This window comes from Podarcis vaucheri (genome assembly GCF_965113315.1).
Source record: "Podarcis vaucheri genome assembly, chromosome: 9".
Lineage (NCBI taxonomy): Eukaryota > Metazoa > Chordata > Lepidosauria > Squamata > Lacertidae > Podarcis > Podarcis vaucheri.
In genome coordinates this window covers 43159047-43174770 of record NC_138767.1, presented here as the reverse complement: position 1 = coordinate 43174770, position 15724 = coordinate 43159047, and the positions used below count along the sequence as shown (strand labels likewise).

General features: G+C 38.7%; 1 protein-coding gene across 4 annotated transcripts in view; it reads right to left on the bottom strand.

Annotated features, from left to right (window-relative positions):
• The window catches only part of RAPGEF2 (Rap guanine nucleotide exchange factor 2), a 157131-nt gene that overhangs the window by 88503 nt on the left and 52904 nt on the right, over positions 1-15724 (bottom strand). For all 4 annotated transcript variants that reach the window (XM_082237167.1, XM_082237170.1, XM_082237169.1 and 1 more), the window contains exons 2-4: positions 15292-15362; positions 11203-11259; positions 5637-5720 (exon numbers count right to left, since the gene is read on the bottom strand). In XM_082237167.1, coding sequence (XP_082093293.1) covers positions 5637-5720; positions 11203-11259; positions 15292-15362 — 212 coding nt within the window. The remainder of the gene's footprint in view (positions 1-5636; positions 5721-11202; positions 11260-15291; positions 15363-15724) is intronic.

Here is a 15724-nt window from a genome sequence, read left to right as displayed (position 1 = left end):
TTAACTCCCAGGTCCTAGTCTGAAATTCTAACCACTATATCACACTGGCTTCCTAAAGTACTTCTGCTATGGGGCAGCTATATAAATTAAAAGGGTAAATAAATATGGGGGAAGCAAAATGTCACTTAGAAAAGGATCTAAAATATTTTCCTTGAAGCTTGAATTTGTTTAATTCTGGATTGTTTTATTTGATGGTTTGATGTGTTGTATATTGCTTTGAATTTTTTTCTTTAAAATATAAAGCAGCATAGAAATGAAAGGAATAATATTAATAATAACAACTAATTCCATTGCAGCAGCAACAACAAAAATGACACCTAGACAATCTGTTGCAGCGACCATAATCTAGATGTAAGGTGTCATTTGGTGATTAGCTTATATATCTGAATTTCTAACACTGATAATGAGTCAAATGTGACCCTGAGCCCAAAATTCATTATTGCCCCACCCACCAGTTCTGTAGGGGCAGAGTTGGTATGCTTCCAATCTATGCATTAAATAACATATAATATTTTATGCCATAAGACTGTTAACCATAAACGCCACACCATGGACAATACATATGGATCAAATAGAAGGATCTTAAGCCAAAATACAAGGCAAGGATTTACTTCACGGGTGAAGGGAAACCAAATTACAAAAACTATAACAGGAGCTGCAGGACAGAGGAGATGTTAATACTTTCAGACACCTGTGTGAGCTTCTACATCTCTGGTGAAAAAAGAATGTTCATGAAAGAGTAAGCATTTCTATCTCATCTAGAACCACCAGCATTATGAACTCACTTGTTTAAAACATCTTTGAGACAAACTAATGTACTACTCTGACAGTCTAATCATAAGGAAAGGTTTGCTGCAACAGCCCTCAGTGTCATCATTGTTTAAGCACCAGGCTACATTTCTATTAGGTTAAACCACAGAGCCTAGGACTTGCTGATCAGAAGGTCGATGGTTCAAATCCCCACAACGGGGTGAGCTACCATTGCTCGGTCCCTGCTCCTGCCAACCTAGCAGTCCAAAAGCACGTCAAAGAGCAAGCAGGAAGGTAAACGGCGTTTCCAGGCGCTGCTCTGGTTCGCCAGAAGCGGCTTAGTCATGCTGGCCACATGACCTGGAAGCTGTCTGTGGACAAACGCCAGCTCCCTCGGCCAATAAAGCGCCGCAACCCCAGAGTCGGTCACAACTGGACCTAATGGTCAGGGGTCCCTTTATCTTTTTACAATTCTATTGTTCATTCCAACTGCAGATTCACATCACCTTTAAACAAACAAACAAACATTGGTTTTTGTCTCATAGTGCTGGATTTTTAAAAATGAAGTTCCATTATTAAACCCGAACTGATTGTTTGCAATCTTATGCACAGTTGTCTGGCAGTAAGGCCAACTGAATATTGTGGTACTTACTTCTGAGCGCACAAGCATATGAATGTGCTGCCCTTTGCTTTCCCTGTTGGAAACGATTCAACGGTAGTTCTTTGAAGACAGCAAAGTATTTCCAAAACTTCATAACTGTGGCAACTTGTGTCTCAACAGAATACAAATTGCTATTCGGATCAGCTAGGATATGGCATAATGATTGGGCATAAGCCTCCAGATGTGAAAACCAGGGCTTGAGGGGCTCTCTCATCACAAGACAAAAAGGCTCAAGGAGGAAAATAGCCTGAAACAAACTATCAATAGCTACTAAAAAATAAGGCTAAGCAATATATTATCTCATAGATTCTCCAGCCCTCAGAGTGCTTCAGCTTAAGTGCTATTCATTTCAATGGTACTTGCAGAAGCACAGTTCATTTGGGGCTCAGGTGTGCTGTATATCAAAACAAGGAGACTCAAGAGCAAACAACTGCTGCAATATCTTATTTATAGGGACTCAGTTACTGAAAGGCATCTTGAGCATTTGGAAGGGGCAGATCTACTACAATTGACTTGTGTTTTCCAAAAGGATCCTTTTTATTTCACTGAAAGGGAAATAGAAAGTAACTGCAAAGAATCTTTTGAAGTCTCCATGAAAAGCAGTTTGCATGCTGTTTTAGCAGTCTACTGCAGATGTTAAAGAACAGTCAGGATTCCCTTGGGCAGAGGATAGACCTTGAACCCACTTGTTCCTTTTAGGGTTTAATTTTAAACACTAAGAGATTTATTATTATTTTAATTTGGCTTTGGATAGATTCTAAGCCCTGTCTTTGTTCTTTTGCTATTTTATTGTTTTATTATGATTCCATGCAAAATATTGCAGCTGTATACAACATGTAGCAAAATCTTTTGAAAACTTAACAGTTAAAAAATGAAAACATTTGAGCTTCCCTTCTTTCAATGTTTGTGTCTGTTGATGTAGAGAAATAAGAAATACTTTATTTTCCTTTACTGATCAAAAACCTACTAAAATCCCTCTTGTAAAGCATCTCTTGTCTAAGCAATTTGTCACCTGTTGTTTTAAGCATCTATTTTCTTCTTGCCACCCAACTAATGTTAATTTCCATTAATCATGTCATATCTAAAATTTAGATTGCATTTGTTCTGGCAAATGCCTATTAACCTTTAAGGTGCTCCAGAGATAATAAATTGAGTTCACTGTCAATCAGTATGAGTGATGTTTTAAGCAATGCCAGTGAAAAAGTTCCACTGTATATTTCACTGTATATTTCAATATTTTCAAATATTTTTTAGGACAGTATTAAAGCAGGTCCTATTACAAGATACAAGATACTGTATAGTATTTTATCTGAATTCTTACCACTTACCTTAAACATAAATGTTCAATTTTATCATTTTTTGTTAAAACATAAAAAATAAATGTTTGAATTAATGCTTTGAGCTGAATTATCATTTGCTAGAATTTCACCTAAAGTCATAAAAAAGAGCAGATCATAAGGCCTGAATACAATACAAAACATACTTCTCTACACCTATCAGCAACTTCTAGCATGTCAGACATACATATGCCTATTTGAACCACATTACTTTCAGTGGGGTGCACCTTTCTACACACATTCCATTCTTATCCCAATGTAAGATGTTGATTAACACTAAGTGCATATCCAAATATGCAAACAAAGTGTGGATTCGAATTTGTGCCCTTTTGATCTAGGGGTCTCAGTAGACAACAAGCTTAACATGAGTCAACAGTGTGATGCAGCAGCAAAAAGGCTTAAGCTATTCGAAGCTGCATCAACAGAAGTATTGTGTCCCAGTCAAGGGAAGTCATAGCATCACTCTATTCTGCCTTGTCAGACCGCAATTGGAGTAACGTGCCAGCTTTAACGTGCCCCTATTTAAGAAAGTTATTGACGAGCTGAAATGTGTGCAGAGGAGGGATGATCAAGGCTCTGGAAACCAAGCCCAATGACAAACAGTTGAGGGAGTTACACATGTTTAGCCTGAATAATAGAAGACTGAGAGGAGATACGAGAGCTATCTTCAAATATATAAAGGGTGGTCACACAGAAGATGGAGCAAGCTTGTTTTCTCCTGTTCCAGAGGCTAGGACTTGAACCAATAGATTCAAGTTAAAAGAAAGGAGATTCTGACTTAACACCAAGAAGAGCTTTCTGACAGTAAGAGCTGTTCAACAGTGGAACAAGACTCCCTTGAGAGGTAGTAGACTCTCCTCCCTTGGAGGTTTTTAAGCAGCGGTTGGATGGCCATCTGTCATGTATGATCTAGTTGGGATTCCTGCATTGCAGGGCACTGAACTAGATGACCCTTGGAATCGCTTCCAACTCTACAATTATATGATTGTATGATCAAGCTGATACCGGGGCTAACAGAAAAGAAGGGAATGTGATTGTGCTGACTGACACACCCCATACCATCTTCCATCCTGTTCCAAAGGGTTCCTCAACTATCTGAACAAGTTTTGGGGGACACTGCAGGGCTGCAGGGAAAAATTAGCATAACATCGCATCCCTTCTTCATCCATTAGATCAAGAACCTTTTGTGAGCACAAGAACACATAAGGGATGTAATATATCTAAAATTCTATGTAGTGCAAACCAGTAACTTCTGCATCAGATGCACATCTAATTTATACTGTTGACTTCCAACATATGAGCACAAGCTTGTGTGCATGTACGCCTACTGGGAGCTAAGCAGTGCTATTGTGCAACTTCTGTTCATTTTAAGGAGTTCACCTGGAAAGCAGCTCAAATCTTTTGAAATGAATGAAGATTAAGCTGTAACTAACTGATCACACTTTCTGGTAGTTAATTCAGGAATTTATAAAATGGTCAGTGATTACTGTTATCAGTAACTACCACTTTTTACTAAACACAGTTCTGCAACTGCTTGATATGATACACACGCTATCCATTTGGTTACTACTGCTTTTTAAATCATGATAGAATGCATGCAGTTTCTTGTGGTTTTAATCCACATCTGTGTATTACCTTGCTGACAGCCTCAGGCAAAATGGCATAAAATTGATTTAAATGCTATGAGACACCCAAAGCGAAGGCACAGGGAAAGAAATCAAGAGAGACCTTTTCAAGGTTGACTTAAATCTGTATCAACCTGCTACTTGGCAATATTTTTGTCAGATTTTTCCTCTGTATCCCAGAATGCAAGTTGAATACAGAAATCTTTTTCACACTGCAGCATTCATTCAGTTAGCATACTGGCTCAAATTTCATATGGTAGCTACACACACTAACTTGAAAATGTACATTTTATTTCACGGAATTAAAGGCAATTTACATTAACAATAGGTCTGTAAACTAGTTCTAGTGAATTAGGTCCTCTTTGCTCTTTCAAGAACTGGAAATACAGCTTCCCTAAACCCTGTTATGTTGGCAGTGCTCTTCCTCATACACAATGCAGCACCTTGGCTGGAGAAGACAAGGGTCACAAGAACAAGTAGATGCCTTCCCACCCCCTTTGCTCAGCCACAAGTACTGATAAACTATTCTTTCTTGTCCTAGATAACATACATATGTGCAGGGGATCATGGCTTGTATAGTGCAGGCATGTGAAGAAAGTCTTCCCCCCTCTACGTCCCACATTGTCACCACCTCTCTGATATTATCCACAACTGACAATCGCTTTCGCCCATTTCTAAAGTCTTTTTCTAACTTTTCAACATATACATTCCAAGAAAAATGGGGAAGGGGGGAACCAGCATCATGGTTTTACATTCAATGAACAGTACCACTTTACATTAACCATGAATGAGCAGTTGCCAACAACGTGTCTCATGCTGAAGAGTTCCCTGTGTTACACTACGAACATGGAAAACAGGCTACTTAGTGATAGCCATTATCCCCAGAAGCGAGGTCATGTCCAGAGAAGATCTTGGTGACTGCTGTTCAGCTTTGAAACACTCTTCCTCCAATAGTTCAATGCCAGCGTATTTTTAAGGAAGAATACAATGCCTTTTGAATGGGGCAAACACCGTGTGGCAAGAGGCGAGTGTGCACTCTCTTCAAAGCGTATGAACATAGGCTCAAATTACTTTTGAAAAGTGATTAGAGATCTAATTCAAAGTGTGTTGATGAAAGGACTCAAACCTGGAAACTACGTTAAGCCCCTCAACACTTAATTTGCAATTAATGCAATTAATGCAATTAATTAATATTTCTTTCAATATTAGATGAGAACTATTTATCTTTAGTTATGTGAACTATAAAACAAATTCTAGTCATACCTGCTCCTTGGAAGAAACATTGATTCTTTGATAAATACTGAACCAGACAGAAGAATATACCAACAGGTCCCAATATCATCGGGGCTGTAAATAAAAACAAGAAAATGTTAGGAAGTGCAATTTGGGCAACAGAAGCAAACAGAACATTATCAATATCAATCTACATATGAGTTGCCCATGACAGACTGCTTTTTAAGTGGTGAATTTTCTAAAACTAATTCTTCCTAAACATGTAGTGGTTACATATATAGTGTTGTATCCAACTCAGTCATACTCAGGATGGATTCACAAAAACCAATAGACAAAATGGATTAACTTAACCAATGGATTAACTTGCATGTATTCATTTCAATGAATGTACTCTTCAGCAAGATTTAGTCTGATACAGTCCAATACTTTTATATATCAAAACAACTTTAATGGTACTTTGAATGCATTTGATAACAGCAACTGGCTTGTTAGAACTGTACAGCAGCCTAAGGCTGCAATTCTGTACACACGTATGTGGGAGTAAGTCCCACGGAATTCACTTGTTTATTCAAGAGTAAGTCTCAAACATAGGATTAAGCTGTAATGATTCACTCCTACAGAACAACCACACAAACACATTTTAATGTCTTCATTTTTTTTCTTTCACTATTTAAAGTCCCTCTTCTCTTCTCCACCACCCCCAAACTAAATGCTGCTACTTTGTGCAAAATGTTCTGAGTTCTTTCCTGACAAAGTCAAGATTAGAAAGCTGCTTAATTTTGGAGGTCAGAACCAGCTAAGTATTTAGCTGCTGGTGAAGAAAACTGTTTGATCTTATTTCTTCTTGCGATATTAAAACATGTTTCCCGAGAGACAGGAAGATCCTTCTGTTGCAGAGCATTATCTCTCAAATTTTAAGCATACAATTTGGAACAATTTGGAAACCAGACTAGCTTCTAATGAATGCTAGGATTATGTTAAAATACTATTTTCTGCTAAATTTTACATTGAAGTCATTGGCCTTGGCACAACTTTTGTTTTGCCTTTGAAATTATGCCCATATTAAATTGGACACCTGTTTCTGTAACTTTCATAACCACCACAGCCACCAAAGGGCAGCAAATATGTTTAAGGACCTGAGTTATTCAATAATTCTGTAAGCTTTAAACCCAAGTATAATTACAAGTCACAAATAGTTAGCATGAACGAAAAGGGACCAGCCCATTGATTGATTGATTGATTGATTGATTGATTGATTGATGTGATAGCATGGTTATTAAAGTTCAGAACTAGTGGGCTAATTCCAGTTGAATGCATCACATCCAATTTCTTTTTATAGAAAGTAAGGCTTCTTTAAAATGGCCACTGTGAGGTCTACTAGTTGGTGTCTGAAAATTCTTCCTAAGAGGGAAATCATTCACAAAAAAAGTTTGTTAAAAAAGCTATAAATCCAAGATTGTGGAAGTTTGTGCATGTTAGTCATTCATTGCCTGTTTCACAGCAGCTGCATATTGGGTCAACATCATCAAGCCATTTGCTATGACCACAAGGTCTCTTTCCTGGTCCATTCACTGTGATATTACATCCTGTCCACCAGCAAGAAACCTTGCCACTAACATCCAATAATAACCCCCCAAAAACTGGCCACAGGATTGGCATATACCCTTTAGAAGAAATGAAGCCTGGTCTAGAAGCTACAACACTATTTAATCATTATATAGCCAAAATCAATGACTGGATTTTTATATACACTGGTCCTAGTGGTTAAAGCTGACTGGAAGCTCTCTGTGGAAAATATGTTCCCAATAAGCGATTCTGATTTACTGCAGTGCAGACCTGGCTAGATCCCAAGACAACCTGGCCAACTGTCTAGCTATCAGAAGGTATAATATACCTCAGGGGGAGGAAGGGGGAGTGAAAAATCAACAGACTAGTCTGGCTGCAGCTACTCTTTGCATTATTAAATATCCTATTGGATGACTTTCACAAAGACAGTGGAAGCACAGTGCAAATGAACATCCATAGCTTGAAGAGGCCTCAGCACACTGTTTGAAATTGGTACGCAGAACTCTGCAAAGGCTTCAAGAACAGACTTTACTTAAAATAATATTCTAACATCTTTTCTTTGCCCTTGGAAACAAACATTAAGGACCAGGTAATACTCTGAAATCAATGTTTATCATTTAACACAGGCTATGGTTTACACATCGGCAGCCCAAATTGAAACACTAACTTTTTCTCCCCCACCAACATTCACAGACACCTCTGCAGAACAATCGTGCTCCTCTGAAAATCAAGCCTTTGTGTAATCATAAACCCTATGGTCCATGGTTAACCCTAAAGAAAAAGCTGCTTCTATATCTTATTGCAGCAATAAAGAGCACCAATTGTTTTAACTAATTGTCTAAAAGGCATTCTAAATTCTGTGGCTGCAGCCTCAAGTTGTCTCCCATACTGTATTTGGGTATACAAATTAAGCAGAAAAAGCATTGTCATTTCACTGCCTACCCTTGTTTTTTGTCTTCATTTTAAGCTCCTCCTCCCCTTTTAAATCGATCCTACCCAGATTCCTTCTCTATTTCTGAACACTCCCATCTCATTTCTCTTTGTTCTCTCTTTAAATCTTAAAGCCTCACATCCTTTATTCTGTTTCTAACCATTTTCTTCCTACTTCTTTTGGAATGCACTTCCCCTAGATATTCATCTCTGTCTCTGTCTTGCTTCCATTTTCTTAAGAAAACATATTTTCAGAATCACCTCTTTTTTCAAGTTTACCCTGATTAATGTTGTTCTTATCATTCTCGTTCCCTGCCTTACTGGCATTTTGTTTTGTTTTTTACTATCTCCTCCCTCCCTCCCTTTTTTCTTGGATTGCCACTTTGAGAGCAGAGGCAATCTTTACCCACCACCACCCTCTACAGCATTTACTATTGTTAAACACTTAACAAACGAATTGTCATAATTATTAACCCAGACTGCTCCACCCCTTCAATTTTTTAAAAAACCTCTTACTGGTTTGATTATAAGTTCTGCAGAGACCACTTGAAGTGCTCTTCTCCATATGGGTTTGCTCAAGAATATAGCTTCTCTTGAAAGACATTTCTATGGATCCCTGTGCCATCTGCTAGGTCCTTTGCAGTTGTGCCACCAAGAAGCAACCACCCAGGAGAGTACTGTATTGCTAGTACAGTGGTACCTCGGGTTGAGTACTTAATTCGTTCTAGAGGTCCATTCTTAACCTGAAACTGTTCTTAACCTGAAGCACCACTTTAGCTAATAGGGCGTCCTGCTGCTGCCACGCCACCGGAGCACGATTTCTGTTCTCATCCTGAAGCAAAGTTCTTAACCCATGGTACTATTTCTGGGTTAGCGGAATCTGTAACTTGAAGCATAGGTAATCCGAGGCACTGTATGCTTTTAGCCTTCTTGCGTACACTATTTTAATAACTGCTATTTTATTGTCATTACTCTATCCGTAAGCTGGCTAGGTCATATTTAATATAGAAAGTTAAGACAATAGTGTAAGAAAAAAATGTCTTGAGGCTGATATCTGCAAGCAATAGCATTAAATTTCAACGTAAGTTCCACTAACACAAGGAACTACTGAGTTGACACTTGGGAAAGTTATTCACCGGGGTGGGGAAAGGGGAGGTGGGGGAGTGGGAATTGTACTCAGAGGAAGTGCATCCTCTTGAGTCCATTTATTTACATCCCACCCAATAAATCCTTTATTCTGCAAAAAAGCAAAATAAAACAAAACCTAAAACTAAAACTTCTGGGGGAACAAGAATTTAACTCTGTTTCCTCCAAAACATTTCCCCTCTTCCTACAGTCTTTATCCCAGAAATGGAACACACCCACTTGCAGTTAATAGCTCCCTGTAGGCAGGTTAACTGACCTCAGTGGATGCATATCTCCCCATGCCTTCTCCCAGGGATCCTTTTCCCTCTTTTGTGCTGCTGCTAAAACAGGTTAAGGATGGGTAAGGAGGCTTTGCATGTGGAGCATCTTGCACCCAATATAGGCTTGAAGCTCTCTCTTCTTCCTGTTCCCAGGATTTCTGGAAGCATGAGGGCAACCCCAGTGTAACTCCTAATGTTTTCTGCCACAGCAATCCAGTGGATACACTTTCTAACCCTATTGGCTGACAGAAAGTGGCACATCAAATTTGTGTGGCATTTCCCCATACTGTGCCTGTGAGAAGATACCATAGCTTCTATTTAAACTTCCAAAAGAAAAGACTTCTAGCGCATTCCTATGTGGGTTTAACATAGCATTCACTCTATTAAATGTACACAAGAATGGAGCCATAGCTTCTCAGTATTGATAAAATGTTTTGCCCAGAGGAGGATACACACACGCACAAACACACACACACACACAGAAAAATAGGCCACTCAATAATTTATGGGTTGATCATAGTAGGAGCTAGTTTTGAAGAGAGAGCCTCAGGACTTACTAAAGGGCAGGGAAGAAAAACAAACAATCATGCTCAAAATCACAAGACAATATTATATTGACCTGCCAGTATATCTATAGTGTGACCCACAAACCAATTCAACTGGATCGTAAGATTATGCAACAGGATGAAGCCAGAATTGTGATCTAGATGTCACCCCATGCTATGAATCAGTTTGCACCTTCATGAAATCCCTAAATTTGTTCTATGTCTATAACAAACAGGTCAGTCATGCAAGTGCCAAATGGAAAATGGGTGGATAAACATGGCATAAAATTCTGTTTTCTACTTGTCCTATATGTAAACTGCTAGAAAGAAATTCAAATTTAAAGCAAGAGCATTGGAAGGAGCTTTAGATCTCAAATAACTGATCTCAGAAAGTATCAAAATGCTACTGAACAACAAGTGTTATTGGTCCATAATATTTAAAACTATTTTGACTAACCATACCTGTTAAAAATGTAGTCAAGTTGCATATACACATCTTTCTTCTCAATACTTACAAAGGAGTATGGACATTACATAAGCACAGTATTAGGACAAGTACACTGTGGAATGTCACTAGGTAGAAAGACTCCCTTAAATTCATCTCTGATGCAACATAATCTAGTTCATTGTATTCTATGCCAGCACTAGTAAATGACATCCCCCTGCCCACTACCTCCCACCTACCTGCCCCCCACACACAGTGATACAATTGGAAGTGGCAAACTGCTGTGCAAAGATCAGATAAAAGTTTCCATATACAGTGGTGCCTCGCAAGACAAAATTAATTCGTTCCGCGAGTTTTGTCGTCTTGCGATTTTTTTCGTCTTGCGAAGCACAGTGTCGGGAAAGCTTTGGAAAAGCTTCAAAAATCACCAAAGTCTTTAAAAACCTCAAAAAAGGCTACCACACCGCGTTCTATGAGTTGCTCCTCGAGGTCAAGTCGCAACTGTATTAACGGTGTTAAGAAAAAGGAAACAAACTTGCAAGACGTTTCCGTCTTGCGAAGCAAGCCCATAGGGAAACTCGTCTTGCGAAGCAGCTCAAAAAACAAAAAACCCTTTCGTCTAGCGGGTTTTTTGTCTTGCGAGGCGTTCGTCTTGCGAGGTACCACTGTAAGCAATGTAGTATGAAAGAAAGATAACCACTCACTAGTACAAAACTTCATTTGCTTCGTGCCTCTCGTATCTCACTGTTTCACACATCATTCTGTGAAAAAAGAAACAAAAAGCATTTATAAGTAAGAGCACTTTTATTAGCTGCTATTTTATATTACAGTTAGGCCAGTTCCCTTAAAGCCACACATGCTGAGGATAAGTGGCTGTCACTAATATATGGCTGCAATGTAGCAGTTTTCTCACAGTGGGTTTTCAAACACTTATCAAAATAGATGTGCAAAAAGCGAAGGTTGCGGACCATGATCTGCTATATTTGATTTCAGGGAAGTGAAATCTTAAGTCCTCACAAAGAATGTTCTTTGTTGTTGTAGACATCATGAGGAAAATAATGTCAAGATCACCATCCCTTAAGTGACAGTGATTCTATTCCATTCCATGTGTCACTTTCCATGTTATTTGTTAACTCTGCCTGAAGATACATTTATTTCAATTTGCTCTCATTCCAGAAAGCAAAGCATGTGGCATATTTGCATATTTATGTTTTTAAATATATACATACACAAATTTCTCAAAATGCTGAATGCAGGGAGTATAGGATATAAACTTATTTTTAAAAATTAGATAATGATATTGCTCTGTTACAAGCACCTTAAGTCTTACATGTTTATGCAAACCTGGTCCTGGGGGGCAGGAATAAAGAGATAAAACAGATGTACTTAATTAAGTCTTATTCATTTTATTGAAGTGAATGGTTCCTCTTAAGTCGGGGGGGGGGGTCTTCTACTGCATAGAAATACCTTTCATGTTACATGTAAGCTACAAATCATGTTAGCACAGAAAAGTTAATACATTTACCCAGTATCCCAGGGCAGGAATGGAATTCTTACTCAAAAGATTTATCAGAAAATGAACAAGCAGACTCCTGTACTTTTGGGATTTACAACAGAAATGGAGGATTCCCTATTGTCACTTCTGTCAGCGACTGTGCTTCTAATAACTGATTTTATGCCACTAGACTTTCTTTGCCACCATGAGTTGCAACTCACATAATTGTGCTATTTAAAAATCTAATATACTAATGTCAGTAGCTACCTTCCCTCCAGGTAACTTTCAAAGCTCATCCTTTGCCAGAATCAGCTACAGAAGGAGTCTGCTGGGAGTCTGTATCTCTGTGTGTTTCCACATGGCAGCTGCCAAGCTTATTGGGGCTGTCTGTTCTCTTTCCCTCCAGATAACATTAAAAGCTCAGAGGTGTGAGCCTTTTGGCACAAGTCAAAGGGACCTGTGCCCCTGCAATGAGGGAGAGAGAGCCCAGTGCAGTCTTCCAAACTAGCTGTGAAAAGAAGTTGCCCTTAATATTGTATATGGAGAAAAGACATCATAGAGAATCTGGATATTCTATGAAAACTGTTGCCCCACCCCTCCACAGAAGTGATCAAATTCTTAAGGGTGAAAAAGTAGCTGAGGCTCAAAACTATGAAAGATTTTGCTGCCTGGGAGTGTGCTGCTGCACTGGGTTAAAAAATTACCCTTCTCAGAGATAAGGTCAACTAGCACTGGTGCTCATAAGCCCATTTTTTGATGCAGTATTTTGAATCTCTATGTGATTGTATTGAATTGTGTTAATTGATGGATTTGATTGTTTTTCTATGTTATTTATATGCTATTGTGTTTTTGATATTATAGTGGTTGTAATGTATGCTAATTTTAAATCCTATTGTTATTATTGCGGACTGCTTTGAGTTCAACATTGCTGTTGGAAAAGCAGGATACAAATATTAAATTTTGACCTAGCTCAGGGCACCATGGTACCTGCCCCTGTCACCAGCAGGCAGCAATGTCATTTCAACCTGCGTTAACAAATAATAATATGATGCTGGAACATGTTCTGACATACAGCAATGCAAGAGCAATTTAAAAAAAAAAAAAGGAAAGCAAGGCAGAGAATGCCACTGTTGCACACTCTTTCCAATCTAATTTTCCAAGTTGTTTGTAATAGTAACAGGTACCATGACAGAGATGGGAAACACACAGATTTGTTGCTCAATATTATAATAGTGTAATAGCAGTAAAATGTGTCTGTTCATAAAGTTGACATCTGAGATTTTCACGTGTATTTAACAAAGTTTATCTAATGATACTCCTGGAATGTGAATTAACAGATTCTATTCCCACCAGTTCCATCCTCTACAGAATGGCTTAATTGCTAACTTGAAACACTTTACCTATAACCTACATTCAGCCAAACTACTTTCATTAAAAATTTCATTTCAGAAGAGCTGAATTCTCATGATACGTTTATTCCAATTAAATTTAAGACTCTGATTGTGCATTCACAAAAGAAAAGATGTGTGATGAAGAATGAAGGAACTGTTACCAACTTCCATCTGGCTGTAGATTTCTGATATTTTCTTAACTTTCTGACAGAACTTGTCACAGCCAAGTGTAGACATGTATAGTTCCCAAAGTCATACTTAGTATTTCAGAACACTAATTAGCAGGTTTCAGTTGTCCTTGAGTTCCACAATACAACACTGTGAGCGATTTGAAGCAATTGCATTCACACATACTCTTGCTTTTTCTCTTTATTCTAACACAGCTTGCTCAGAGAGCCAATGTGTGAACCCACATCTGTCCATATGATTAGGAGACAACACTTAGCTAGCTCTAGATGGGGCAGCACTCTCACTGGAGGAGCAGATTCGCAGCTTGGGGGTTTTCCTGGTTACCGGTACATTTTAATCTCAGGTAGCTTCAGTGGCACAAAGTACCTTTTACCAGCTATAGATAGCTCACCAGCCACAGGCTATCCTGGGTAGGGATAGTCTGGCCTCAGCTATCTTTGCTCTGTTAACCTCCCAATTTGGTTACTGCAATGTGCTGTAAGTTGGGTTGCCTATAAGATGGTTCTGAAGCCCAAATTTTTCAGAATACAAGAGCAAGAATTTTAACTGGCACAGCTCTTTCAGATCATATCTCACTCATTTTAAAAGAGTGTCACTCGCTGGCTAATCATTTTCAAGTCCAATGCAAACTACTAATGTTTACATCTAAAACGCTAGGCTGCTTGGAACCCAAATATCTTAAGAAGCACCTGATCCCAATAGTGGGTCCAATGGTTAAGAAGGCAGTTCCTGCACATGCTGTAGAGGGAAGTGAGGGGCAGATGGGGCTTGCCCACCTGGGAAAGAAGCCCATCTAGGAGCAGGAAAACTCTGATCTTAAACGTCTCCTGCTTTGCAGGGTATCTTTGGAAGAAGAAAATACCTTACACAAATTCGGAGTGGATTCCCCAAGACAGTTGGATGGTGCCTTGTGCAACTTCTGCTGCCAAGCTGGTACCAAATGTATTGCTTTGATTTCCTTAGCACCACATCAGTGAGTCTTGTCATCTGGGCAGCCCAGGGCCTCCATACACACTGCCCAGGCTTGCACCCCAGGGAGGTCACTTCATTGATGTTAACACAGCGGTTTGACTCCCCCCCCCCCCGAGACACATTCCATTGTCTTTGAGACAGATGCATGACAACCTGATCTCATATCAACCCACTTTGGTTATAAAACTATCGGCCAATGCCCTTCTCCAAGTGACACCCTGTCAGAAGTAAAAATCATTAGCTATTTTTACTGTAACTTCCTTTTCTTACATATTGAATTTCATATTAAAAGTGTGTCATAAGCTGTTTTGAGTTAAGTTATAAAGAAAATGGGATCTAACAACTTCAAATAAACCGATTTTTAAAAAATCATTAAATGGCATTCTTAGAAGACACCCAAATAAACTTCATGGCTATCACTTTTCATTGCTCTGCAAACTTCACTAATCAACAGTATGTAAAACTGTGTCAGTATAGGAGTTCTATTTGGTTCTCCATTCTCTCTCTCTCTCTCTCTCTCTCTCTCTCTCTCTCTCTCTGTGTGTGTGTGTGTGTGTGTGTTTTCATGAGACCAGTGGCTGTATATTTAGGTATTCCTTATCTAAAGTTTTTAGTTTTGCTTTAAGTTTCAGTTAATCCACACTGAGAGGAAGTGTATTACTTAACTCCCAAAACAGAATCTTTTCTGTTAAAAAGCAGCACCTTGTGTTAAAAAGAGGATAAAGCACTTTCATTAAACAACTTACCGGAGCTGGTGTTCTCGTAGATTAGACAAAGCTTCCATTCCGTGTAAATAGGAATACACAATCTCCAGATCCTACAAACAGAGAAAACCATCATTAAAATTTTGAGATCAATGCAAATCACTTTAAATACTTACTACAGTATTAAAGTATGCAGAGGGGAGCTATATTTTATATACATAAACGCAAACAGCCTCCTAAAACAAATGAGTGCTAATCTATTGGACCATTGGGAGAATTGCTTATTTTTACAAGACTGGGATTTTCTTGAAGGCATCTTTCTTCTCTAAATAGAAGAACATAAACTGGACATAATTTAAATGCCATTTCAAGAAGATCTCTAATGAAATGATTTCATTGCCTATACATCACCTTCTTTCTCCCCTGCCCTAGCACAAATCTTAAAAATACCTTGCAAGCTAGAAAATTATCACCA